Source organism: Bos taurus, chromosome 9, assembly GCF_002263795.3.
Source record: "Bos taurus isolate L1 Dominette 01449 registration number 42190680 breed Hereford chromosome 9, ARS-UCD2.0, whole genome shotgun sequence".
Taxonomy (NCBI): domain Eukaryota; kingdom Metazoa; phylum Chordata; class Mammalia; order Artiodactyla; family Bovidae; genus Bos; species Bos taurus.
The window spans coordinates 98,246,666-98,273,909 of NC_037336.1; the positions used below are offsets into that span (position 1 = coordinate 98,246,666).

Here is a 27,244-nt window from a genome sequence, read left to right on the forward strand (position 1 = left end):
GACCAATAAAACTTCAAGACAAGAAGTTTGCACCACTTACGTAGGCCGCAGGCGTCCTTCCGTTCTCCCGAAGGAGAGGAGACACTGAGGCCTCCCCGGTCGGATCTTAGAAGCCCAGGCATAATTAGTAAGCATGGCGGATTCCGAGCTCCAGATGGAGACTCAGCCAGAGTGAGAGAGAGAGCGACATGGGGAGACCAGTATTTCGAGAAACTGATCCCAATTCTTTATTTTCCAGAGTCTGTTTTTATACACTGAGATGTTATACAAAAGTCACGTGGGGACAGCAGTCCTGACTTTTATTAAAGTCAGGTGCTTCACACAAATGTATACAGAGGTCTTAGGGGTGTTACATCATCTTCTGGCCAGGGGGGCCTGCTGACAATTTACGACCCTCTCCTTGTGACAGCGGTCAGTCAGTCAGGACACTTATTTCTCCAGGGCTGATTATTCTCAAAACAGACGCCACCCAAATAAAGTTACATTCCTACAGGGTGAGGGTGTAGTGGGTTTTAGTTAAGGAAAGAATTTACTTAGCCTAAGGTCTAACGTGATTAATATCAAAGGTTAATACTTATTTCTTCTATATATTCCTTAATGTGTGTAAGGGCAGGGGATGTGGAGACGTAGCAACAAACGTTGGCTCAACAAATGAAAAACCCTTCACCAATACAATTTCTAATCAGCCCACTATACTTATAGTTTTCTAACTTCTCTAAAGAACCTGTTTTTAGAGGGTTTAAAGCATCTCGTGCCTCTCACAGTTGGGAGGCTGTGAGCAATCACATGTGGCCCGACGAGCCTGTCAGGCAGGCTAGAGAAACTTCAGAGGAGTTTGTAGGTTAAAACACTCTTATCACGCCCAGGAATTATTATTAACTGGAGCTCTAGGTTAACTCCTTCTCCGAAAGAGGTCGTGGGGGACAGCCCCCCATAAAGTCAGAGGTGTAGGTAAGAGCACAAAGTAGTAAAGTAGGCAGGCTCTGGTTATGGGGGTAGACGCTCGAGGATTTCCAGGGGGACTCCTGAGGCTCGATCCCGCCTTTGCGTATGTCGAGCCTCCTTCCTCATGACCTTTGCCATGGGTGGAGTACCTCACTCTGGCCCCCAACATCTCACCTAGAGCCAGACATCCTGAAATGTGAAGTCAAGTGGGCCTTAAAAAGCATCACTACGAACAAAGCTAGTGGAGGTGATGGCATTCCAGTTGAGCTATTTCAAATCCTAAAAGTGCTGTGAAAGTGCTGCACTCAATATGCCAGCAAATTTGGAACAGTCAGCAGTGGCCACAGGACTGGAAAAGGTCAGTTTTCATTCCAATCCCAAAGAAAGGTAATGCCAAAGAATGCTAAAACTACTCCACAATTGCACTCATCTCACACTCTAGTAAAGTAATGTTCAAAATTCTCCAAGCCAGGCTTCAGCAATATGTGAACCATGAACTTCCAGATGTTCAAGCTGGTTTTAGAAAAGGCAGAGGAACCAGAGATCAAATTGCCAACATCTGCTGGATCATCGAAAAAGCAAGAGAGTTCCAGAAAAATATCTATTTCTGCTTTATTGACTATGCCAAAGCCTTTGACTGTGTGGATCACAATAAACTGTGGAAAATTCTGAAAGAGATGGGCATACCAGACCACCTGACCTGCCTCTTGAGAAACCTATATGCAGGTCAGGAAGCAACAGTTAGAACTGGACATGGAACAACAGACTGGTTCCAAATAGGAAAGGAGTACGTCAAGGCTGTATATTGTCACTGTGCTTATTTAAGTTCTATGCAAAGTACATCATGAGAAACCCTGGGCTGGAAGAAGCACAAGCTGGAATCAAGATTGCTGGAAGAAATATCAATAACCTCAGATATGCAGATAACACCACCCTTATGGCAGAAAGTGAAAAGGAAGTAAAGAGCCTCTTGATGAAAGTGAAAGAGGAGAGTGAAAAAGTTGGCTTAAAGCTCAACATTCAGAAGATGAAGATGATGGCATCTGGTCCCATCACTTCATGAGAAATAGATGGGGAAACAGTGGAAACAGTGTCAGACTATTTTTCTAGGCTCCAAAATCACTACAGATGGTGACTGCAGCCATGAAATTAAAAGATGCTTACTCTTTGGAAGGAAAGTTATGACCAACCTAGACAGCGTATTAAAAAGCAGAGATATTACTTTGCCAAGAAAGGTTCGTCTCGTCAAGGCTATGGTTTTTCCTGTGGTCATGCATGGATGTGAGAGTTGGACTGTGAAGAAAGCTGAGCACTGAAGAATTGATGCTTTTGAACTGTGGTGTTGGAGAAGACTCTTGAGAGTCCCTTGGACTGCAAGGAGATCCAGCCAGTCCATTCTGAAGGAGATCAGCCCTGGGATTTCTTTGGAAGGAATGATGCTAAAGCTGAAACTCCAGTACTTTGGCCACGTCACGTGAAGAGTTGACTCATTGGAAAAGACTCTGATGCTGGGAGGGATTGGGGGCAGAAGAAGGGGACGACAGAGGATGAGATGGCTGGATGGCATCACGGACTCGATGGATGTGAGTCTGAGTGAACTCCAGGAGTTGGTGATGGACAGGGAGGCCTGGTGTGCTGCAATTCATGGGGTCACAAAGAGTTGGACACGACTGAGCAACTGAACTGAACTGAACTGGGGCTTCCCTGGTAACTTGGATGGTAAAGAATCTGGCTACAACCAGGAGACTAGGGTTTGATCCCTGGGTCGGGAAGATCCACTGGAGATAGAAATGGCTACCCACTCCAGTATTCTTACCTGGAGAATTCCTTGGACAGCGGAGCCTGGCAAGCTCTATAGTCCGTGGGATCACAGTCAGACACAGCTGAGCAACTAACAACAAAAACTGGGTTTAGGTGACGCCTCGTGAGAGCTTAGGTGTCTCTAATGGGACTACACGCTTGTCAGAGGAAAAGAGCCCAGAGCCCACTCACTCTCTGAACCTGACCTTTCTGGCACCCTGATCTCAGATGTCCAGCCTCCAGAACTGAGAAAATAAAATTTCTCTTGTTGAAGTCACCCAGTCTATGGCATTTTGTTATAGCATCCCAGAGAGACTAAAACAGAAGGCCTGTTCTCCTGTTTAATTAGCAAATAATTTTATCAAGAATCATAAAATACAAATTCTGATCTCATCTCATACTGAAGATTCTGTCTGAAGGAAGTAATATAAAATGTGGATTAAGTGATATACCTGAAAAGTTTATAATAATGTAATTACAAAAGGCAAAATAAATTGAATAATATAAACTCCAAGTACAATTGCAAATAGTTAGAATGTTGCTTAGCCATAAAAAAATGACATTTTGATATCAATAACAACTTCAAAACATATTATACTAAGTGAAAAAGTACACTAAATAGAAAGGACATAAGAATGAAAAAAATGGTATTTGCATATATTTTTTTGGAAAAAGTCCAGAGAGAAAGCATAAACATATTAATAGGTGATAGGATAGTAAGTGATTTAATAAGATTTCCCTCCATTTGGCAGTTTATTATTTATGTAACTTAAATTAATTATTTGTATCTTCGTAGTCAGAAGTCTGTCTCATCTCTGCTTCCAGACCTCTTCATTCAGTTAGTGATGTGCCCTAGGTAATTCCCCTTTAAGTTTTCCCCAAACCCCACCTTCTAGTACAGTGACTAACAGTGGTAAAGAATACACCTGCCTATGCAGGAGATGCAGGCAATGCAGATTTGGTCCCTGGGAGGGGAAGATCCCCTGGAGGAGAAAATGGCAACCTACTCCAGTATTGTTCCCAGGAAAATCCCATGGCCAGAGGAGCCTGGCAGGCTACAGTCCATGGGGTCACAAAGAGTCAGACACGACTGAGCAACTAAACACACAAATCACCTGGAAGTTTTCTTTAAAACTCACTGTTGCCATGGAAGCGAAAGTGAAAATTGCTCAGTCAGTCATGTCCAACTTTTTGCAACCCTATGGACTGTACAGTCCATGGAATTCTCCAGGTCAGAATACTGGAGTGGGTAGCCTTTCCCTTCTCCAGGGGATCTTCCCAACCCAGGGATCAAACCCAGGTCTCTTGTATTACAGGCGGAATCTTTACCAGCTGAGCCATGAGGGGAGTCCAGGAATACTGGAGTGGGTAGCCTATCACTTCTCCAGGGCATCTTCCCAACCCAGGAATCAAACTGGGGTGTCCTGCATTGCAGGCAGATTCTTTACCAACTGAGCTATCAGGGAAGCACTGTTGCCATAGGGCCTGGCTTTAAAGGACTCCACAGTGTGTCCATATATATGGAGTATTTATTGAAATATGTATATTTTACAATACAAGGCACTTGTTATCCTTCTTGGCTCTTATTAACAAAAACATTACTATTACAGTGTTTTGTTATATTGTTAAAACTTCTTATAAAAACTTTACCAGGTAAAACTTTTTTTTTTTTTTTTTTTACCAGTGAGCCTTGTAAAAGAGCTCACTTTTGTTAGTGCTGTGCTGCCCTACCTACCATTACAGTCAGATTTGTTACCTGTTCATCTTTTGCAGGGCTTCTCAGGTGGTGCTAGTGGTAGAGCACCTGCCTGCCAATACAGGAGATATAAGAGATGCTGGTTTGATCTCTGAGTCAGGAAGATCCCCTGGAGGAGGGCATGGCAACCCACTCCAGTATTCTTGCCTGGAGAATCCCATGGACAGAGGAGCCGGAAGGGCTAATGGTCCATAGGGTCCCAAAGAGTTGGACACGACCCAAGTGACTTAGTTTGCACACAATCTTTTACAAGTATTTTTCTGGTTATTTGGAGACCTGAGGCATTACATTTTTCTGATATATTGAAACAATTATGACTGGCAAATATGACAGACACGGAATTACATTACTCCTTACTCAGAAATCTAGACTGATGGCAACGAGTTCACCAGTCCTAGGGCCAACATCCTGTTGCCTGAGTAGCTCGGAAACTGTAATTCTGGCCCACCAGATGCTTAATCACAGTGATCTTATGAATCCAAATTTCATGTTGGTGGCTGATTCATGTCACTGTATGGCAAAAACCACTACAATATTGTAATTAGCCTACATTGATATAAATTAATTAATTTTTTTAAAAGTTTCATGTGGAAATATTTCCTAATGAAATTAGGAAATCAGTGTCTTTGCATTTTATTGTTTCAATGTTAGTGAGTTGGCCAAATGGACCATTAGAGAGACACAGTGTAGCTTCTGCACTTGAAGTAAAAGTCTTCTTTTTTTCTTTTTAGCTTTTTCAGTTCAGTTCAGTTCAGTCTCAGTCGTGTCCAACTCTTTGCGACCCCATGAATTGCAGCACACCAGGAGTCAGACACGACTGAGCGACTTCACTTTGACTTTGCACTTTCACGCATTGGAGAAGGAAATGGCAACCCACTCCAGTGTTCTTGCCTGGAGAATCCCAGGGACAGAGGAGCCTGGTGGGCTGCCGTCTATGGGGTTGCACAGAGTCGGACATGACTGAAGCGACTTAGCAGCAGCAGCAGCAGCAGCAGCAGGCCTCCCTGTCCATCACCAACTCCTGGAGTTCACTCAGACTCACGTCCATCGAGTCAGTGATGCCATCCAGCCATCTCATCCTCTGTCGTCCCCTTCTCCTCCTGCCCCCAATCCCTCCCAGCATCAGAGTCTTTTCCAATGAGTCAACTCTTCGCATGAGGTGGCCAAAGTACTGGAGTTTCAGCTTTAGTATCAGTCCTTCCAAAGAACACCCAGGACTGATCTCATTTAGAATGGACTGGTTGGATCTCCTTGCAGTCCAAGGGACTCTCAAGAGTTTTCTCCAACACCACAGTTCAAAAGCATCAATTCTTCAGCGCTCAACTTTCTTCACAGTCCAACTCTCACATCCATACATGACTACTGGATAAACCATAGCCTTGACTAGATGGACCTTTGTTGGCAAAGTAATGTCTCTGCTTTTCAATATGCTCTCTAGGTTGGTCATAACTTTCCTTCCAAGGAGTAAGCATCTTTTAATTTCGTGGCTGCAGTCACCATCTGCAGTGATTTTGGAGCCCCAAAAAATAAATTCTGACACTGTTTTATGCTAAAAAACAGATCTACCGAAAAGAAACTTTCAAAGTATATGATGAGGAATTTTAGAGAAACTTAAGTCCCTTCCTACTAATTATTATTAGTTTTGTGACCTTATGACAGAGACTGTGATTTAAGTCCTAAACCCATTACAGCACATTCAATAGATGTCGGCATATAAAGTGTGCTGTCATCTGTAGTCGCTTCAGAGTGCATTCAGTATCTCGGTTCCCAAGTGCATTAGATTTTATTAAAAGAATTCAGCTGCAACATCCATTCTTCCTAATTGGTTTACGGATGGCCCTCACCATTCGGGCAAATCCTAATTGCATTTTCCCACAAATCTAGTTTGATTTATGGTTCCCTCTTTGCTCTATATTATTTATATAAATCGAGATTAAATTCTTAAGACATTAAATAAAACTTAGAGTAGTTTTTGTAAAAGTATGAGACATATAAGGATCCTTAACAATATTTTTTGCTTTGTTTTTTTTTTTTTTGCTTTGTTTTTATTTAGTCAAGTTGTATCCAACTGTGTGATATCCAGTAATAATAACTTTATTACCTTTTCAGAGATTAATTATATTTCACTTTTTTTTATGTACAGATTTTTAGAATTAGTTGGAATGAATTATGCATGGAATATTAAAAATAGTATATCTTTCTGTAAGCTTTAAGTGGGTATAAATTTGGAACAGAAAAAATATTATCTAAGGATATAATGACAGAGCATTTGCATAAAATTAGGTAATGTCCCTTTGCATTAACAAGTTTAGGTGGGGATATTTTAATCGGTTTTACAAATTGTAGCTCTTGAGACTCCAAGGATTAATTTGGAATGGACCTATAGCAGACTTCAGAGAATCTAGTGTTTTTAAATAAGTAAATGGCAGAAATATGAAAACAGAAGATAACATAATAAAATCCTGTCACTGCTAAGTCATTGCATATTAGCATGGACAATTTTTGTAAAACTAAGTAAAGATTTCCATGGAATTGTACGTATGGAATCATTTCGTAGAGAGCCCATGAATATTTATGGGCAGAAAGAGGAAGTATAAGTTGTCTATTAGAGTTTATAAAAAGCCTTCTGGGCATCTTAGCAATATGTTCATTATTTGAAAAGTTTGGACATTTAGAACTTTGAGTTCTGAACCAGAAAGAAATAAAGTATATTTAGAATAAGAGATAAAAAGGAAGAGAAATTGATTTTAAGATAAATACAAAGAAAAAGGAGAAAGATGCCTAATTTCAAACAAATTTTCGGCCAGATAAACAAACGAGAGGCATGCTCTCAATAGCAGAAATGATAAATTGGCATCTAAAAAAAACTGAAAAAGATGGTTAAGAGATGATGATAAGACAAAGAAATCTAAATCATGGTTGTAGCTGATTTTTTTAAGTGAGGGATTATAGTGAATCTCTACTGGAATTGAAAAAAGATTCCCTAGCACTCACAGTGACTCTCTGAGATCCCATGGACTGAAGCACACCAGGCCTCCCTGTCCATCACCAACTTCATGCTCAAACTCATGTCCAGTGAGTTGGTGATGGCATCCAACCATCTCATCCTCTGTTGTCCCTTTCTCCTCCTGCCTTCAATCTTTCCCAGCATCAGGGTCTTTTCTAGTGAGTCAGTTCTTCACATCAGGTGGCCAAATTATTGGAGTTTCAGCTTCAACATCAGTCCTTCCAATGAAGACTCAGGACTGATCTCCTTTAGAATGGACTGGTTGGATCTTCTTGCAGTCCAAGGGTCTCTCAAGAGTCTTCTCCAGCACCACAGTTCAAAAGTATCAGTTCTTTGGTGCTCAGCTTTCTTTATGGTCTAGCTCTCATGTCCATACATGACCACTGGAACCGTCTTGTGTGTCCACCCCAGCCAGCTGTAATAAGAGGCTCTTCTCCGTTCCTACTGGGGTGGTGTCAGAGGGACAGGCGCTGGTAGTGAGACTGCTCCATCTGTGATGTCAGGGTGGGGAGCGATGGTGGGCACTGCTCCCCTTCTCTCCCAGGACGGTGGTGGTGCAAGCCAAGGTGCTGAACTCCCACCCTCACCCAGAGAGATGAGGCGCTCTCTCCACCCACCCCAACCAAGGCCAGCTGGGACATCAGTACTTCTACCCCCCAGCTCTTTCTGCTAGAGAGATACCAGCATAAACCAGCTGAAACAGAAGGTTTAAGATCTGGAGTCTCACAACGCGCCAATGTCCAGGTTTCAATAAAGAAATCAGTTGTCACACCAAGAATCAGGAAGGTTGTAAAGTGAATAAAAAAAGATAAGCAACATATGCCACACACCCCCAGGCCCTGGCAGGCATCATTCTACTCTGTTTCCATGAGTTTCTTTTAGATTCCTCCAGAAGGTATTATCACATAGTATTTGTCTTTCAGTCTGACTTATTTCACTTAGACCTTAACGAATATTCAGGTTGTTCCAAATGGCAGGACTTACTTCTTTTTATGGTTGAGTGATATCCAATATAGGTCTTCCCTGGTGGGTCAGTGATAAAGAATCTGCCTGCTTATGTGATAAAGAATCTGCCTGCTTATGCAGGAGATGCGGGTTTGATACCTGGGTTGGGAAGGTCCCCTGGAGAAGGAAATGGCAACCCACTCTGGTATTCTTGCCTGGGAAATCCCAATGACAGAGGAGCATTGCGAACTACAGTCCACGGAGTCACAAAAGAGTCAGACATGACTTAGCAACTAAACAGCAAAAACAATATCCATTATACACACACACACACACACACACACAAAGTTGTTTTCTTTATCCATTAAAAAGCTAATTTTTCAAAACCATAGAAGTGACCAGTAATCAGTGCTGTGTAATAAACACACACCTACACACGCACACACGCATACACTATTGTGCTGTGAAGTACAGGGAAAGCGAAAGTCACTCAGTCGTGTCCGACTCTCTGCGACCCCGTGGCCTGTGCAGTCCGTGGAATTCTCCAGGCCAGAGTACTGGAGTGGGTAGCCATTCCCTTCTTCAGGGAATCTTCTCAACCCAGGAATCAAATCGAGGTGTCCCACATTGCAGGCAGATTCTTTACCATCTGAGCCACCAGGGGAGCACTATAACTTTCTATAAATACGTATGCATGCTGGCTACGTTTTCTTTCCTTAGAGTATGTTCTACCACCTTTGGAGGGCATGTTAGAATGGTGACATGATGGTAGATAGTAATTATTTTTTGTAAATGTAACTTCTTGGCAAAATAAAAATCTGTCAATTCTATATCAGTTCCCAAAAATGTGACTCAAAATTTATTGTTCCATGAATCCCCGAAGTCTGGGAAGGACATCATACTAATATTGTTGACAACATCTCCTTCTGTATAGCATCCAGCTCAGAGCTCTGAACAAAGCAGTTGCCGTAGGCACATGCTCATTTAACAGTTGAATGAACTTGGCTGAAAATAGCGGCTAATAATTCTAATACCAGACCAAATTTCAAATCTTTAATGAGCAAAAGGAAATCTTACTTCTCTACTGCCCAGTGTCTTCTCAGTAACCTATGCAATCATATACTGGGGACAGTGTGCTATGTACTGAAGATCATTTTAAACTCTAATAAAGGCCTCCATGTTACCACACTCCTCAATTCCACTTCAGCATTTAATCATCTTAATGTTTCTTAATATTCCACTCAGTTTCTAAAACTAGTCTTTATGTGAGCTTCAGATAAAACATGTTTGTCTTTATCTGTTTGTCATATTAGATATACTTTTATATATAGTTTGTTAAAATTAAAATTTTTCACACAGATATTAAAAATTAACATGATGTCAAATAATTTAAAATATTAAGATAGTAGGTAAATTATTTGCTATCTTGTTTATATTAAGAATTGACAAAATAATTATTTTATTAACCTAATAAATGAATAATAATTTACCTTTTTTAAAATAAAGAGGCATAAAAAAATAATGTTTAGACTATATGTATTGAACAACACAATGGAGTATAATTTCCTAAACATTTCACTAATCACTTTGAATTTTGTAACCTAATAAATTAGTTCATATGTAAATAATGCTACAAGATATTTGTAGCAGATTTAAAGTTGTACTCAATGTGAATAGCTTAATATGAGATATTTCTTCATTGATAAAAATCACAGTTTGACAGGTTGAAAGATTCTCATAGAATCTCTTCTAATGTTCATTTTTTTGAAACTCATGTTATCAGATGTAGACCACCATTTTTCTTTTTAAACTCTCTCATTTATCATTACTTAATTTTCAGAGGAGCCTAGCCTGCTACCACCCATGGGGTCCCAAAGAATGGCACACAACTTAGCAATTAAACAGCAAATTTTTTATCACACTTTTATGGTTTTGTGGTTATATTCATACCTTGAGAACATGTTTTTATTTTATTTATATAGAAAGATTTGAAGGTGATATTTTAAAGTTATTTCTAGAATATTCCACAAAATATATCAGACTTGGATTAGAACTTGCAGTTATTAGGAATCTTAAAAGTTTTAACACTCTGAACTTAGTTGCTTTTATTAAAATGTTTTCCTTAAACAAAAGTTCAGGCTTTTCTTCCTTACAAAGTAATATTTTAAAAGTGACACTTTCTAGGAATACTTTGTAAAATAGCTTGAAATAAAATAAATCCTTAACAGTGTTATACATTTTTTTTCTCCAAATGTTTGTGAGATTTTTGTTGCCCATTATTAAGATAATTTGATTTGTCTTCCAGAACGTTTTGTACAAAATGAAACTTATAAAAGCCAAAGTCTTTTCATCGTGCATTTTCCCATGTGTTTTAAAACCTGATTCCTGCTTTTATTTTTTTATTTTTTCCTTTGAAGGTGAGAGGCCCTCCAAGCGCAGGAGCATTCAAAGAAAGACCCACCAAACCCACAGCGTTTCGAAAATTTTATGAACGAGGAGACTTCCCAATTGCCCTTGAACATGATTCGAAAGGAAACAAAATAGCGTGGAAGGTAAGTCCTTGCAGAGCTGCAAGAACCAGCTGTGCTCGCTGTGGAAGTGCTATCTCCCAGTGCCAAACACACTCGACTGATAAGTAAATAAGCTGGAGTGATTTCTCGGTGAGTGGAAGATGGTGGGTAAGCTCTTAGAGGAAGCCCCTGTGTCAGCTGCCCACCTTGACTAACAATTAAATTACAGCCTGCAGGAAAAGAAAATGACAGAGTTGCTTTGCCTTAGAGAATTGTGTGCTGACCGATCCATCTCTATTTTTATGAGAGCCTGGCATTCCAGCCCGTTTCAGGCAGTCCATCAAATGATGAAACTGGTGGCTGGATGCGGAGAGCAACAGCCATTTATCTCCCCCCAAATTTCACCTTCCTGCAGGACACTTCCAAATGGAAGCTTTAATTACCTAAATGGATAGGTCAAGATTGTCTGCTCCCTGGAAATGCAGAGTGGAATACAAAAGCAGGCGGGCTCTGACGGAGGCCCTCTCCTCTCTGTCTGCAGCACGTGTCAGCTGGCGCATTGGCTGTCATACGAGCTCTGTTAGAGACTGACCTCGGCCGCTGAAAGCATTATAGCACCGACATTTTTCTGACAAAAGGTTAATTGGCTTCAAAATAAATGTATTGCCTAATGACTCCATTCTAATGGGGCTGTGTTTCTTTCTAAAAGGCTCGCTGGTGTTATTTGTAAAAACTTGCCAATCTCTCAACTGGAGAAGGCTTTTACATTTAATTTGAAAAATGAATGCTGATCTCTAACCAGCTTCTGCTATTTAATTATTTTTTGTTATCAAGGACTTTGCTTTGGGTGATATTTATCAGCTAAAAGGGCTTCTCTGCCTGAAGACTGGAAAGCAGTTGCCCGTGTGTGAGCATACCATCAGGTTAAGGAGCACAAAAGGTTTTGCCAAATATTTTGAATTTAGCAATTGATCCATGTAGCAAAAAAGTCCCACAGTAGTGTCTGAAGGGCGAATGTCAGGATTGTTTATAATTAGTAACAAATTTATGTTAAAAAATAAGAATGATCAAAGTGAAGAATTCATCAAAATAAACAGCTTAGAAAGAGTCATTAAAATTAACTTTTTCCTTCTCTTTTGGAAAAACTGAAAGAATTGATTGTATTATTTCTAGTATGTCTTTAAATGTTTTCACATAATTATCAAACGTTTCTAGATCTTGAGCAGTCACATAATATCCAGTTACTGAACTTATTAAAAAGTTATTTGGCAAGGGAAATCTAAAGTTGTCCTTGTTATTAAGTTTTGTTATATATTTTAGGCAAATGAAGGACATTATTATCTTGGTTTTAATCATCTGTCTTAAAATTTGCATTTGTTATATGAAAATGTGCATGATGAGAAAAAATATATAGCAATATAACTAATTTAGATATTTCCACTTAAAAACTTTAATTAGGGATTGGTTTGTATTAATTACATGGATTTTGATTAATTACATGGATTTAGTGTTTGTGTCAACGTACCAATTCATGCATGGTAACACAGAGATTCTTAAGAACTTGATTCCTTTTGAGTAAAAGAATATGCCATATTTCCTTATGAAAAACAAGTGGATTTTGGTGTTTTATGTAATTTTAGCACATAAAAATTGTATCAATAAAAGAATCTGTAGATTCTTTTTGACCTGCTTGAATAATCTTGAGTAACTTCTAGAAATGTCAAGAGACAAAAAAAAGTTTATCTTGAAAATAATAAAAGCACAGGGTGAATCATTTTGCGTTATCTTTGGTACTCCAGCAGTCAGATGGCATATAAACTGCTTTTCTTTTTATAGCTATATTAATTCTTTTAAGCTACTATTGACTATTGTAGTGATTCAGCAAGCTAAAAAGTCAGATTAAAGAGGAAGCAATTTATTTGCTGCTGCTGGTAGGATAATAGCATACATTTAAAAAGACATCTTATCCTATAACCGGTAGACGTCTATCCTTTAAACCTTTGCCAACCAGATTTCAATTGTACTACTATAATGCTGAAGATAAAACATTAAACTTACTAAGCACAGGCTTGTGAGCGATCTCTCATATTTATTCGTATTTATTTCTTGGCACATATACTGTGGGGAACGTCTGATACTTGGTAGGACCAGAGGCCTTCTTTTAGGATAACATTTCTAAGGAATGGACATTGAATGTTTAAGAAAGCAGGGCTCCCCAAGCACCCTGCAAAAACCACACTAAAAACCGCCCCAGACCCGGCACTATACTCCCTTGTGTGCGGATAGAGCTCTGGTCAAGTGAACTTCTCACCTCATGGCCTAGCTTGCCCCTTGCTAAACACTTCTGAGTAGCTCTGATTCCCAGGAAAGTACCTGTCCTCTCTCCACAGTCCTTGTGACACCCCTGGGACTCCAAGAGTGGTTGTGAGACCTGAAATGGTGTGTGGAATTAAGTGGCAAGGAGATCCACTTCCTTTATCAGAATTTCAAGAAATGTCTTTGCAAGGTTAGGTTTCTCAACCCACATCCTGAACTGCCGTCATAGTTTAGAGCACATAAAAATGATCATTTCTTCCGCATATCAAAACAACAGGGCAGACCAAATGCCAGAATCTGTGCAGTTTAGTGTATCCCTCGTGGTATCGCTAAAGATCCAAGCACGGTCTAATGCATCTTTCGGCAGTGGTGCAAATGTGCTTCATCTGTAATGTCTAATACATTACAAGTAGCCATATGTGGCCATTAAGCACTTGAAATGTCCCCAGTGAGCCCGAGGAACTAAATTTTAGATTTTAATTAATTTTAATTTAAATAGCCACATGCTTACCATATTAGACAGTGCTGCTCTAGATTAAGATAAGATAATTCAGTCAAAAATAAATGCTTGAACCTGCTAGCCAGATAGGAGACTATAACTATCTGAGAATTATTATTAAAATGAAAAACTAAGACTAGTATATGCATCTTTGAGATGGCTATGCTTATCATACATTCCTTGGTAAATATGAAAAAACTTTTGCAAGATATTTGTAGCAAAATTTTCTATATACTTATCAGGGGCAAGTTAATGATCTATGAAAGATGAATCAGTTCAGTTCAGTTCAGTCACTCAGTCGTGTCCAACTCTTTGGAACCCATGGACTGTGGCACGCCAGGCTTCACTGTCCATCACCAACTCCCAGAGCTTGCTCAAACTCATGTCCATTGAGTCGGTAATGCCATCCAACCTTCTCATCCTCTATTATCCCCTTCTCCTCCTGCCTTCAATCTTTCCTAGCATCAGAATCTTTTCCAATGAGTCAGTTCTTCCCATCAGGTGGCCAAAGTATTGGGTTTCAGCTTCAGCATCAGTCCTTCCAATGAATATTCATGACTGATTTCCTTTAGGATTGACTGGTTTGATCTCCTTGCTGTTCAAGGGACTCTCAAGAGTCTTCTCCATCACCACAGTTCAAAAGCATCAGTGCTTCTTCAGCACTCAGCTTTCTTTATGGTCCAACTCACACATCCATGCATGACTACTGGAAAACCCATAGCTTTGGCTAGATGGACCTTTGTTGGCAAAGTAATGTCTCTGGTTTTTAATATACTGTCCAGGTTGGTCATAGCTTTTCTTCCGAGGAGCAAGCATCTTTTAATTTCATGGCTCCAGTCATCATCTGCAGAGATTTTGGAGCACCAAAAATAAAATCTGTCACTGTTTCCATTGTTCCCCTGTCTATTTGCCATGAAGTGATTGGACTGTATGCTATGATCTTTGTTTTTTGACTGTTGGGTTTTAAGCCAACTTTTTCACTCTCCTCTTTCACTTTGATCAAGAGGCTCTTTAGTTCCTCTTTGCTTTCTGCTACAAAGGTGGTGTCATCTGCATATCTGACTTTATTGATATTTTGTCCTGGCAATCTTGATTCCAGCTTGTGCTTCATCCAGCCCGGCATTCCAGGCTAAGTTAAATGATCAGGGTGACAATATACAGCCTTGACATATACCTTTTCCAATTTGGAACCAGTCCATTGTTCAATGCCTGGTTCTAACTGTTGCTTTTTGACCTGCATTTGACCTCCTGAGGTTTCTCAGGAGGCAGGTAAGGTGGTCTGTTATTCCCATCTCTAAGAGTTTTCCAGAGTTTGTTGTAGTCCACACATAGGCTTTTGCATAGTCAGTGAAACAGAAGTAGATGTTTTTCTGGAATTCTCTTGCTTCTTCTGTGGTCCAATAGATGTTGGCAATTTACTCTCTGGTTCCTCTGTCTTTTCTAAATCCAGCTGAACACCTGGAAGTTCTCAGTTCACGTACTGTTGAAGCCTAGCTTGAAGGATTTTGAGCATTACTTTGCTAGCAGGTGAAATGAGTACAATTGTGCAGTAGTTTGAACATTCTTTGGCATTGCCCTTCTTTGAAACTGGAATGAAAACTGACCTTTTCCAGTCCTGTGGCCACTGCTGAGTTTTCCAAATTCCCTGGCATATTGAGTGCAGCACTTTCACAGCATCATCTTTTAGGATTTGACCTCTACTAGCTTTGTTCGTAGTGATGCTTTCTAAGGCCCACTTGACTTTACATTCCAGGATGTCTGACTCTAGGTGAGCAATCACACCATCGTGGTTATCCGGATCATTAAGATCTTTTTTGTATAGTTCTTCTGTGTGTTCTTGCCACCTTTTCTTAATATCTTGTGCTTCTGTTAGGTCCATACGGTTTCTGTCCTTTATTGTGCCCATCTTTGCATGAAATATTCCCTTGGTATCTCTAATTTTCTTGAAGAGATCTCTAGTGTTTCCCATTCTGTTGTTTTCCTCTATTTCTTTGCATTGATCGCTGAGGAAGGCTTTCTTATCTCTCCTTGCTATTCTTTGGAGCTCTGCATTCAGATGGGTATATCTTTCCTTTTCTCCTTTGCCTTTCACTTCTCTTTTTTCTGAGCTATTTATTAGGCCTCCTCACACAACCATTTTGCCTTTTTGCATTTCCTTTCTTGGGGATGGTTTTGATCACCACCTCCTGTACAATGTCTTGAACCTCCATCCATAGTTCTTCAGGCACTCTGTCTATCAGATATAATTCCTTGAATCTATTTGTCCCTTTCACTGTATAATCACAGGGCATTTAATTTAGGTCATACCTGAATGCCTTAGTGGTTTTCCCTGCTTTCTTCAATTTAAAATCATACTTCATCAACTATTTCCCAACTGTTGGATATTATAGGATTATTTCAATTTCAGAGGGCATGTAATTTCTAAATAATATTAAATGAAACACCCAGATACATAAACCTTTGTTTCCACCTCTGATTGCATCCTTAGGTTAAATTCCCTGAAGAGCAATTAGTAGGTCAAAAGTAATATTTTAAAAGCAGTCATTCCACAGAACCATATTCATCACTGGATCCTCCTTTAAATAAAAGTCTGCTAAGGTGATGGGTTTCCCTTGTGGCTTAGAGGGGTAAAGTGTCCGCCTGCAATGTGGGAGACCTGGGTTCAATCCCTGAGTCAGGAAGATCCCTTGGAGAAGGAAATGGCAACCCACTGCAGCACTCTTGCGTGGAAAATCCCATGGACAGAGGAGCCTGGAAGCCTGCAGGCCAAGGGGTCGCAAAGAGTCGGACATGACTGAGCGACTTCACTTTCACTAAAGTGATGGGTAAAGCATCTCATTTTGTTCGTTGATTATTAGGATTGTTAAACACTTTTATATGCTTAACTAATTTGCTTGCCTTCTGAGCCCTCTTCTTAAATTGTCCGGTTTTCTAGTGAAGACTTAGTCTATTTCCTATTGAAATTTAAATTTATTTAATTGAAAATTAAAATTTATGTGTAAATTTTATCTGTCAAAAGGATTTTATTATCTTTTTGACATAGATAATATGAACAGATTCTTAAAGTTTTAATTTTTGTTTATAAGGTTTGATGACCACAATCATTTTAAATCTGTCTAACCAGGTCTCACCTTTCTAATCAAACATTTCTTCCTGAGACTGTGTATCGTGTGTTTTCTCTTTGCCGTCTCTAAATACTATGCATATCAGTCTCAAGCAATGCTACTACTCTTACACTTAGTTTTAACACAAATGAAAATAAGTCTGGCTTTGGTCCCTGAGAGCTCTGCACTTTCTACTTGTAGAAGTCTTTAAGACAGAAAAAGAAGAGGTGCAACAGGAAAACTACATGCCTAGCTATAATTTTGAGGTCTTCTTCAAAATGGAAAGTTATAAAAAAATAAACTGCCTACAACAGACAGGTATAAACCTTGTCTGAAACTGTATACCATTTCATTTCTCAGCACCTTATATAATTGGTCCTGAACCACACATACTTTTTAGTCTTTTTAAAAGGAATCTTACTCAGTTTTTTCCTCTTAATTTTTTTTCAAACTTGCCTTCTTAAGTCATAGAAACTGCATAGTGGCATTGTCCAAATTAGCATAGCAACCTGGGGCATTTCTGCATTCTTGTTTTCTTAGTCTTTGATATGTAAATAATCTTTGGTAGCCAGTTATGTTGAAATTAAGTGAATAAAGCCAGAACCGTGCGCCTGTGATGCACACAGGTAGGTCCAAGTGAGAATGGACTTTAGGTGGCCCCTCCTCTTTGCCAAAAATACATCTGCCTCCCTGGCCTATTGGAGGTGCATAGAATTTCACCACTGAAGCATAGTTCCCTGAGGTTAATGTTATAAATTATACATTACTTGTTGATTAAAACTTGGATCATGCAACTTTGTTTTTTGATTAAAAATTAATTCATAAAGCAACATTAATTATGTAATTTAAACACACATCTTTCTGTAGTTTAATCAATGAGTTATATGTATATTCATTTATAAAGTTTAATCCACTTTAGCATTTTACTAAAAGATTTTAAGCTGTTTTACAAAGAATTGTAAAATACAGAAATTTAGCATATACTAGGGAAGATGAGAGAAAATGAAAACCAGATAGGGACCTACAATGGAGCCAGTAACAAGGCTAATAAAAATGACATACCCTAAATACTTCTAAGCCAGGGATTGTGTCTTTATTTCTAGCTTGTTCCCTCCCTTCAGCCCACTGTCAGCCCACTGAGATGAAACTTAGAGCATCATGGAGATGAAACTTAGAAACCCTGAAGGAGTGTCTGGCACAGAGCTGATGCCCAGCGATGTGTGTTGAATGAATATAAAACATCCCGCAACTGGTTACCGCTAAGGTCCACTTCTCAGGACACTGTTTCATGAGCGCATGTCTCAGCCTCTAGGCCTTACTCTCTTTGGTGACGACCATGTACTGAATGATTGGCATGGCGCTTCACAGTTACTAAAATAGCCGTATTTCAAGATATTCATGAAATAGCTTAAAGAACAAACGATTAATTAGAAATTAGCCGTAGAGACCAAGTCTTCTGGTAGCAAATTAAGATAAGCTCCAGCAAGTTAATTTGAACACACAGTCCAGAGCTGTATGCAACAGTTTCTGTAGGTTGAATTTTACCTTGAAAATGCTTAAATTATATGTAATGCTTTCCCAATGATTATCGATTTCTTAAATTGTAATGTAAGTTTATTTTTCTTTACGAATGACTGAAAATGTATGTTCAGTCTGAACATTCAAGTAAAGAAAATGCTGTGCATAAGATAACTGGATGCCTAAATTTTTAAAAGAGTATCTATTGGTGGTGTCTGGACCGTGCCTTCAATTCCATGTCAGCCTCCTAGTTTTTAATACTCACATATGACTCTGTTAAGAATTTCTTCTCCAGCATGTTCTCTTCTTTTTTTCAATTCTTAGAGGCATTGGTATTCATGAAACATAAACAACTCTGTCAATGTGACTGTTTTCATTGACATGACTGATAATTTCTACCAGGAAAAACATTTATTGAATATAATTATTATTAAAATGTACGCTAATTTTCTTACAATTAAAATCATTCCAAACCATGATAGCTCATTATCTGTAAATACAACCGCATTTTAAAGTAAATCCCACTGTGATATGATATCTGATCCATTAACCCTCAGTATATGGTTCTCAAAACTCTGTAATTTTGATTGATAATTAAGTCCTCTGGTGCCTTCAGTTTCTTAATGTTTCAGTTTCTTCAGGATTCAAAAAATCAACGCTGTATCTATTACCCCAGGCAAAATCGATATTGATCTTTAAAATCTTATAGGCAAATTTATTTGAGTTGAATAATTTGTTTTACATGAAGAAAGAATGAATATATTCTTTGAATTGTCCTGGGCTTCTATATTTTTTGATAACTGCCAAAGCTTAAGTTTGGATAACAGGCCTTAGTAGAATTTGTAAGGCAAATTTTGCAAGAAAAATGACAATTTACCTAATTTTTGTACAAGAAAGGCTGCTGCGTTTCCGCTATTAATTCCTCTGTGATTAATTAATAGATAGAGCTTTTTCTCAAAGTCTTGAAAAAAAAAATAATCCTCCGGCAATTAAAGTGCTTTTCGGTGTTTTCTGAAGGAAGGGACTGCATACACAATTAATGCCATCCTTTTATTTGATGTGAATTGCTCTGTCTTAAAAGTGTACGGCATGAAAATACAGCCATGTATCAGAAATAACTTTAATTGAAATTGGTTAGATGACCTCCGAAAGCTCGATGAAAGATTTTCTGCTGAATGGGCTGGTGCTCCCTGCTGCCTGTATAATTTATGTGAGAAATTAGTGCGAATGGTTCACTTTTATGGAGCAGTGCTGGCCGTAGCAAGCCTGCAGAAACAATTTCCCCCCAAGCCTCCATCTGTTCTTCAAACTAGGGCATATGCCATCTCATCGAGCCTGAAAGTCAACTGATTTATAACTCCTGGAAAGTGCATAGACTGAAAAGAAAGGTCGGCCGCAGTTACGTGACAGTGATTTGGTAAGCATCGGCTGAAGACAGTTCACATTACAAGGGGCCCAGGGGGATCAAGCGATGCTCTAAGTTTCATCTCAGTGGGCTGACAGCTAGAGGAAAAACAAATGGCTCCCGTTTCTCAAGCTACGCAACCCCTGCTCTTGAGAAGTAGGAGTGGTCTTGGTGGAGCCAGGGCACCACAGCTGGGATGCTCTATCCCTATCCCTTGAAGAAATGGGGCTGCTGCCACCTTCCCCGAGATAAATGTTGCCATCTCGGAAATATCCGATCTTTAAACAGAGGATGAGATGGCTGGATGGCATCACCGACTCAATGGACACGAGTTGGAGCAAACTCCGGGAGATGGCGAAGGACAGGGAAGCCTGGCATGCCGCAGTCTATGGGGTCGCAGGGAGTCAGACACGACCGAGTAACTGAACCACAACAATCTTTAAACAAAAAATGAGTGTTGCTGTTTTTCAGAAAGTTTTGTTTGGGGACACAAGTCAGACTTTTCATGATTTTTCTATGTCTCCCCGGAGAGTGAATTTTCAGTTCTATTCCGATTAGTGATATAATGAATGTTTCCCTCTCTCTTATCACTTGTCAGATATTCCTTCTTTTTACTGACGTATTTTTGAGATCAAAAGTTTTTTGACAGATGACACAGGAATCAGATTGAGGGTATAATAATAATCAGTATTTGTTTGATGCTTTTATTTAGAGTGATCAGTGTCCTTATATTTGAGGCTTCTGGATACTGAGTAAATTTTCAACTACCCTAAGTTATATTAAAGTTTCTCCATTACTTTCAGGTAAAATCTAAACAAAGTATTAATGAATAATCATATCAATTTTAATATATATTTAAAGCAAGAACTTCAGGGAATGTTTTACCTTTATAAAAAGAAGGTTATGCTGACTGAAAATTTTCTGCAAAAATTAATTCTGGTAGATTAATTAGTTAAACTCATATAAAAATGTAGGTTTTTCCAGTAGTAATTTATGGATGTGAGAGTTAGACCATAAAGAAAGCTTAGTGCCGAAGAACTGATGATTTTGATCTGTGGTACTGGAGAGGACCCTTGAGAGTCCCTTGGATTACAAGGAGATCCAACCAGTCCATCCTAAAGGAAATCAGTCCTGAATATTCATTGGAAAGACTGATGCTGAAGCTGAAACTCCAGTACTTTGGCCACCTGATGCGAAGAACTGACTTGTATGAAAAGACCCTGATGCTGGGAAAGATTGAAGGCAGGAGCAGAAGGGGACAACAGAGGATGAGATGGTTGGATGCCATCACACTCAATGGACAAGAGTTTGAGTAAGCTTTGGGAGTTGGTGATGGACAGGGAGGCCTGGCGTGCTGCAGTCCATGGGGTTGCAAAGAGTCAGACATGATTGGGCGACTGAACTGAACTGAAAAATGTAAATTTTTATCTTTATTATTACCTATTAAGGTTTATTCTCAATATGAAATGTATACATTTTATCTTATAAAATAAAAGATATTGAAAAGTAGAAGGAATAAATGAATCAGTCATCTTTCCACCACTCACTGAATGCAGTTGTTAACATTTTTCAAAGTATTTCTGTCTTATCTTCTCCTCAGTTGAGATCGTAGTATACGTAATAGTTTGTAAAGAAATATTTGTCATTATATGGTATATCAAATCTGTATGCCCTTATTCTTAGATTTTCTAACTTTTCTTCTAACTTAAAAGTATTACTGTTTTTGAAAATTTTGAAATTGAATAAAGTGTATACATAGGGTAACATTTATCCAAAGAGAACCACTTTCAGTGTATTGTTTGAGTTCAGCTGTCTTCTACACGTGTGCTTTTATTTTGTTTATTTTAGTTTTGGCTGTGCTAGGTCTGCACTGCTACGCGGGCTTTTCTCTCGTGGCGAGCAGGGGCTGCGTCTGGCTGTGGCGTGTGGGCTTCTCGTAGGGCTGGCTTCTCCTTCTGTGGCACACAGGCTCCGGCGCATGGTACCCAGTAGTTTTGGCACAGGGGCTCAGTGGCTGCAGCTCCCTGGCTCTGGAGCACAGGCTCAGTAATTCTGGCAAATGGGCTTTGTTGCTCCTTGGCATGTGGGATCTTTGCAGACCACGGATTGAACCCGTGTCTCCTGCATTGGCAGGCGTGCAGCATCTCCTTAAGCAAATCTTAAGCTGCCATGACAACCGCATAAGTGCATTCGTCATTATGAACATGCTGGTAGTATAGTTTTGGAGACTAGCAAGAGATATTAAGAAAATGGTTTATTAAATACGAAACACATTTCTTGCTATTGGGTAAAGTATAAAAAGTGAACAAAGATAGTTGATAGAATTATTATAACCAGTCTCCCCCTTCAACCTAAGACATATCCCTTACAGGAAAAAAGTCTTGAAGAACTTCCAAGGTTGCATTCCAGCCTGAATTAGGGAAAACTCATGAGACCTTCAAGCTATAAAACCTTTAAGCCTCCCTTTTCTTGAGTTGTTATTTAGTTTCATCCTTGTATTTCATCCTGTCCTTTCTATGATTGTCTCCCATACTTAATTTTTATCTCTTTATTCATTTTTTAATAACTTCTGGAAGAGCTTTCTTCTATTTTCTATTTACTTTAGTATCAATTTGTCTACTAGTGCCTCAAACTCAAATTTAACTTACACTGCTGTAGTTAACCTTGCAAATCTTTATATTGTGAACTGATATTTTTGTACATACTGGCTTAAAAATTCTTGTACAAATAGGTTCATCATAGGAAATTTTCTGATATTTTTATCTGCATTTTGTAATACAGATAAGCAAAAATAAAAATATGAATCAACTGTAATCCACCTCACCTTCAGGTTGCCTCTTTTACATTATTAGGATTAACTTTTCAGACCTTTTCTCACCATATGCAAATATATGTATGTATACAAATTTAAAATAATGTTTTGTTCATACTTCATAACTTTTATTTATTTATTTTTTTTTGGTTTGGGTTTTTTTTAATTTATTTAAATTTATTTATTTTAATTGGAGGCTAATTACTTTACAATATTGTATTGGTTTTGCCATACATCAACATGAATCCCCCACGGATGTACACTAATTACAAGTCATAATTTGCACATGCACTTTAAAAATTATTTTGGGACGTTCTAGACGGTTCCATAATTTAACCAATTCCATGTTGTTCAATAGTAATGTTTTCCTTAGGTATTAATGCTTTTATTCAGTGTTTTGCTATTACAAGCAATACTATTATCAGCATTATTGTACATTTCATATATATTCTATCTTGCAAATATATCTGATTGTTCCCTAATGGTAAAAATCTCATTTTCTTAGCCTTTGCCTATTTTCGCCATATAGATTTCTGGCTTCTTGGACCTTTGAACATGCTAAGTTGTGTCCAACTCTTGCGACCCCACAGACTGTAGTCTGCCAGGCTCCTCTGTCCGTGGGATTCCCCAGGCAAGAATACTGGAGTGGGTTGCCATTTCCTTCTCCAGAGGATCTTCCTGACCCACGGATTTGAACTCAGGTCTCCTGCATTGCAGACAGATTCTTACCGATTTAGCCTACATTTTCACCATATAGATTTCTGGCTTCTTGGACCCTTGAACATGCTCATTTCTAAAAATCACTGATTACGAATGTAGTGAATTTAAAGGGGCTTCCTCAACATCTAAGTCTATAAGATGATATTTTGTTTTCTTTTGGGGCAGGATATTGGGCTTCCCTGGTGGCGCCAGTGGTAAAGAACCTGCCTGCCGGTGCAGGAGACATAAGAGACATGGGTTCAATCCCTGGGTCAGGAAGATCCCCTGGAGAAGGAAATGGCAATGCACTCCAACATTCTTGCCTGGATAATCCCATGAACAGAGGAGCCTGGCGGGCCACAGTCTATGAGGTCACAAGAGTTAGACATGACTGAGCACGCACACACACAGACATGTGCAGTGTGTTTATAATACCCATTATTTTCAATCCTACCTCAGTCTAGAATTGGTGTTTGCCGAGGCTTAGAACATGTCACTGTGCTTGACCTCATTCATTCTCTTCTTGGGGACCAGTGAACTCTCCTTATCAGTTTCCTTGGGTGGACTACCAAGCTCCCCCTAGTCCCTGAAGACTGGTATGGACGTGCTTCGGCTAGTCCTCTTCTGGTGATATAAAAAGGAATTTCCTGTGACTTCTGACACTGAAATCAACGGAGTAGGCGAATTCCAGAAATGCACACAGACTCAGCTGTGTTTTTCTCTGCCCTTACCTTTACCCTGCTCATGGGGCACACCACTTTCCAGAATGCAGTGCAGTGTGCTACCAGGGGTCTGTGTCCCCACTTCAGTTGTTTTTTGAGAGTTGGCTGTGAATGGATGTGGGTGTGATGGTTATGGGGATGAGAATGGAAAGGAGCATACTTTGTCTAAAAAGCACCTACTTCACAGCCGCAGAATACTGGCCTACTCCACGCCCGCCCCTCAATGGAGTTTGTTCCAGATCTTGTGTTTCTGAGGGAGCAGAAAGTGTAGGAGGGATTAAAAAAAAAGCAAAAACCCACAACCTACCAACTTTAGAATGGGTGCCTCTGGTTGCAGCATGTGAGTTGATCATGAACTGTGGTTTTGCCTGCCAGTTCCACAGGCCTCTTCATCTGTAGAAATTCCTTTTCTTCCTGCGTGTGCATTCATTATTATACCTGGTTTTCTCTTGCATGTTATGTTCTCATCTTTTTCTGCATCTTCATAGGTAATTTGGTAGCATGTTGGGAGACACTGTGTCAGAGACTCTTGTCCAGAAGCTGTTTAAAATAGCTGAGTCCAATTTAGTTATGTCCATTATTGGACTGTATTCTATTACAGAGAAGTTATATGATCCCATCAATACCCAGGCAGCAGTGACTCATCGACTCTTAAAGGAAGCGAATACTTACCAACTGGTGAGACAGAGTGGTAACCTCTGTAGCCTGGTTGATGTCTTCCTCTGGTCTTAAGAAGTTTAGCGTTGTCCGGCAAAGAAACAGCACATATCAAGTGCTTCCTTTTGGGTAGCTTGTATGTTCTTAATCCTTTATTCAGTATGTGTTTAACATTTGCTACTTTAATTATCTGGTTCAAATAATTTTTGTAGACAAAATGAGAGGGTTTTATGGTAGTTTTATTCCTAGTTTTTTAAGGAATCTCCATACTCTTCTCCATAGTGGCTGGATCAATTCACATGTCCACACCCTCTCCAGCATTTAGTTTGTAGACTTTTTGATGATGGCCATTCTGACTGGTGTGAGGTAATACCTCATTATAGTTTTGATTTGCATTTCTCTGATAGTGAGCAATGCTGAGCATCTTTTCATGTGTTTATTGGCCATCTGTACTTTTCTTTGGAGAAATGTCTGTTTAGGTCTTCTGACCAGTTTTTGATTGGGCTGTTTGTCTCCCTGATATTGAGCTGTATGAGCTGCTTGTATGTTCTGGAGATTAATTCTTTGTCAACTGTTTCATTTGCAATTATTTTCTCCCATTCTGAGGGTTGTCTTTTAATCTTGTTTATCATTTGCCGTGCAAAAGCTTTTAAGTTAAAGAGAAAAACAAATATCACATATTAACACACACACACACACACACATATGGAATCTAGAAAGATGGTACTGATGAACCTGTTTGCAGTGGAGATGCAGATACAGAGGACAGACTGTGGACACAGTAGGGGAAGGAGCGGGTGGGATGAGCTGAGAGAGGAGCATTGCAACATACACGTTATTGTGCGTAAAAATAGACAATGGGAATTTGCCGTATGACCCAGGGAGCTCAAACCCAGGGTTTTGTGACAGCCTCGAGCCGTGGGATGGGGTGGGAGGTGGAAGGGAGGTTCGATGGAAGAGGCATGTGTATACCTATGGCTGATTCATGTTGATGTGTGGCAGAAACCAACACAACATTGTAAAGCAATTATCCTCCAATTAAAAATAAATTAAAAAAATGAGAGGCTCTACAGCGTGTTTAGCAGATCATAAATTTATATATTTCCCATGAATGCAATTGGCTGACCCTTTTGGTTTTTCCTCACGGTTGTCTATTTATTATTATTTGTTGTTGTTCAGTTGCTCAGTTGTGTCCAACTCTTTGTGACCCCCATGGACTGCAGCCTGCCAGGCCTCCCTGTCCTTCACTATCTCCCAGAGTTTTCTGAAACTTATGTCCATTGAGTCGATGATGCCATCCACCCATCTCATCCTCTGTCGCCCCTTTCTCCTCCTGCCCTCAGTCTTTCCCAACATTTATATTATTATGTAGACAAATAATAAATTTTACCTTTAAAATGACCTTGAGGTGATCAATCCACATACCTATATATCTAGATATTGTAACATTTCCAAGCATCAGTGAGACACCCCCGACTCCAAAATTCTACACTGTATTTTGAAACATATACTGTTATCCATATTTTTACCTAGATATGAATTTTTAAGATGTATCCTGTTTGGTGTTCAATCTGATTTAAAGTAGAAAACTCTGAAGTTCATATTAAATAAGGATTGGACTTGCTCACTGTAACCTTCACGTCTCTTAGTCTGTTTTCCCCTTTTTCCCTGTCTCTTTAATCCCCTGTGTTTCATTCTACATGACTGCCTGAAATCTGTCTTTCAAACTAACACTTCACTTTCTTCAGTTAGATTTAATCTACTGCTTAACTTGTGTGTTAAATTTTTAAAATTCAGTTTCAGTGAACATCAATTCTAAAATTAATTTTGGTTTCTCTAAAAGATCTGCCTGTTTCTTCCATTATGTCTTCTTGCTTTTTGGGTTTTCTTATAGTCTTTATCAAGTTATGTATTCTAGGTATATTTATTTAAAATTTCTTTCATGTCCATCTATTATGTCCAGTTCCAGAGGTGTGAGTTTGGACGCGTCACTTTCTCCTATTCTCAGCCGTTTAGTTTCCTCAAGTGTTTTATGGATATTTCAGTCCAACTCAGAGCTCCTCTTTTGTGGAATGTATTTTCCTTGGGAGTCGTGCTTGCGACGGGGTATGGGGGCATCCCTGTGGACATGATTTCAAGTGTGTCTCTCCACGGGCATGGCTTCTGAAGTAATTTTTATATGAATTAGACTCCACGTTTCTGCACCAGTCTGTTGCTCACCACTCAAGATTTGAGTTTCCTCTTCATTTCTGAGAACTTGATATTTGCCTTTCTTACTTTTGAGGCTGGCTATGGATTTTCATAATCTTTCATCTAGATTTTATAGCTTGGTTTGGTCATATTGATCAGAGGCCTTTCTATAGGATTGTTTTCTCAATTAGCCTAACATCTTATCTTAGAGAAAGAGCTATTTGAAGATACAACCTTTTTCCATTGTAAGATCAAATCTAAAATGTTCCCACTTAAAAAAAAATCGATGAAAAAAAATGCTCTTTATATTTCTCATGGAAGTCTTTTATTTAAACAACTGCGATGAACTAATTTATACT

General features: G+C 39.1%; 1 protein-coding gene across 2 annotated transcripts in view; it reads left to right on the forward strand.

Moving 5' to 3' along the window:
* Positions 1 to 27,244, forward strand: part of PACRG (parkin coregulated) — a 529,967-nt gene that overhangs the window by 53,874 nt on the left and 448,849 nt on the right. Inside the window, exons 2-3 of one of the 2 annotated variants that reach the window (NM_001077027.3) lie at positions 10,871 to 11,005; positions 11,505 to 11,642. In NM_001077027.3, the coding sequence (NP_001070495.1) occupies positions 10,871 to 11,005; positions 11,505 to 11,567 (198 nt within the window). In that variant the 3' untranslated portion in view covers positions 11,568 to 11,642. Of the gene's footprint in view, positions 1 to 10,870; positions 11,006 to 11,504; positions 11,643 to 27,244 lie in introns of those variants that run through there. The other variant, NM_001435083.1, reaches the window with a different exon arrangement.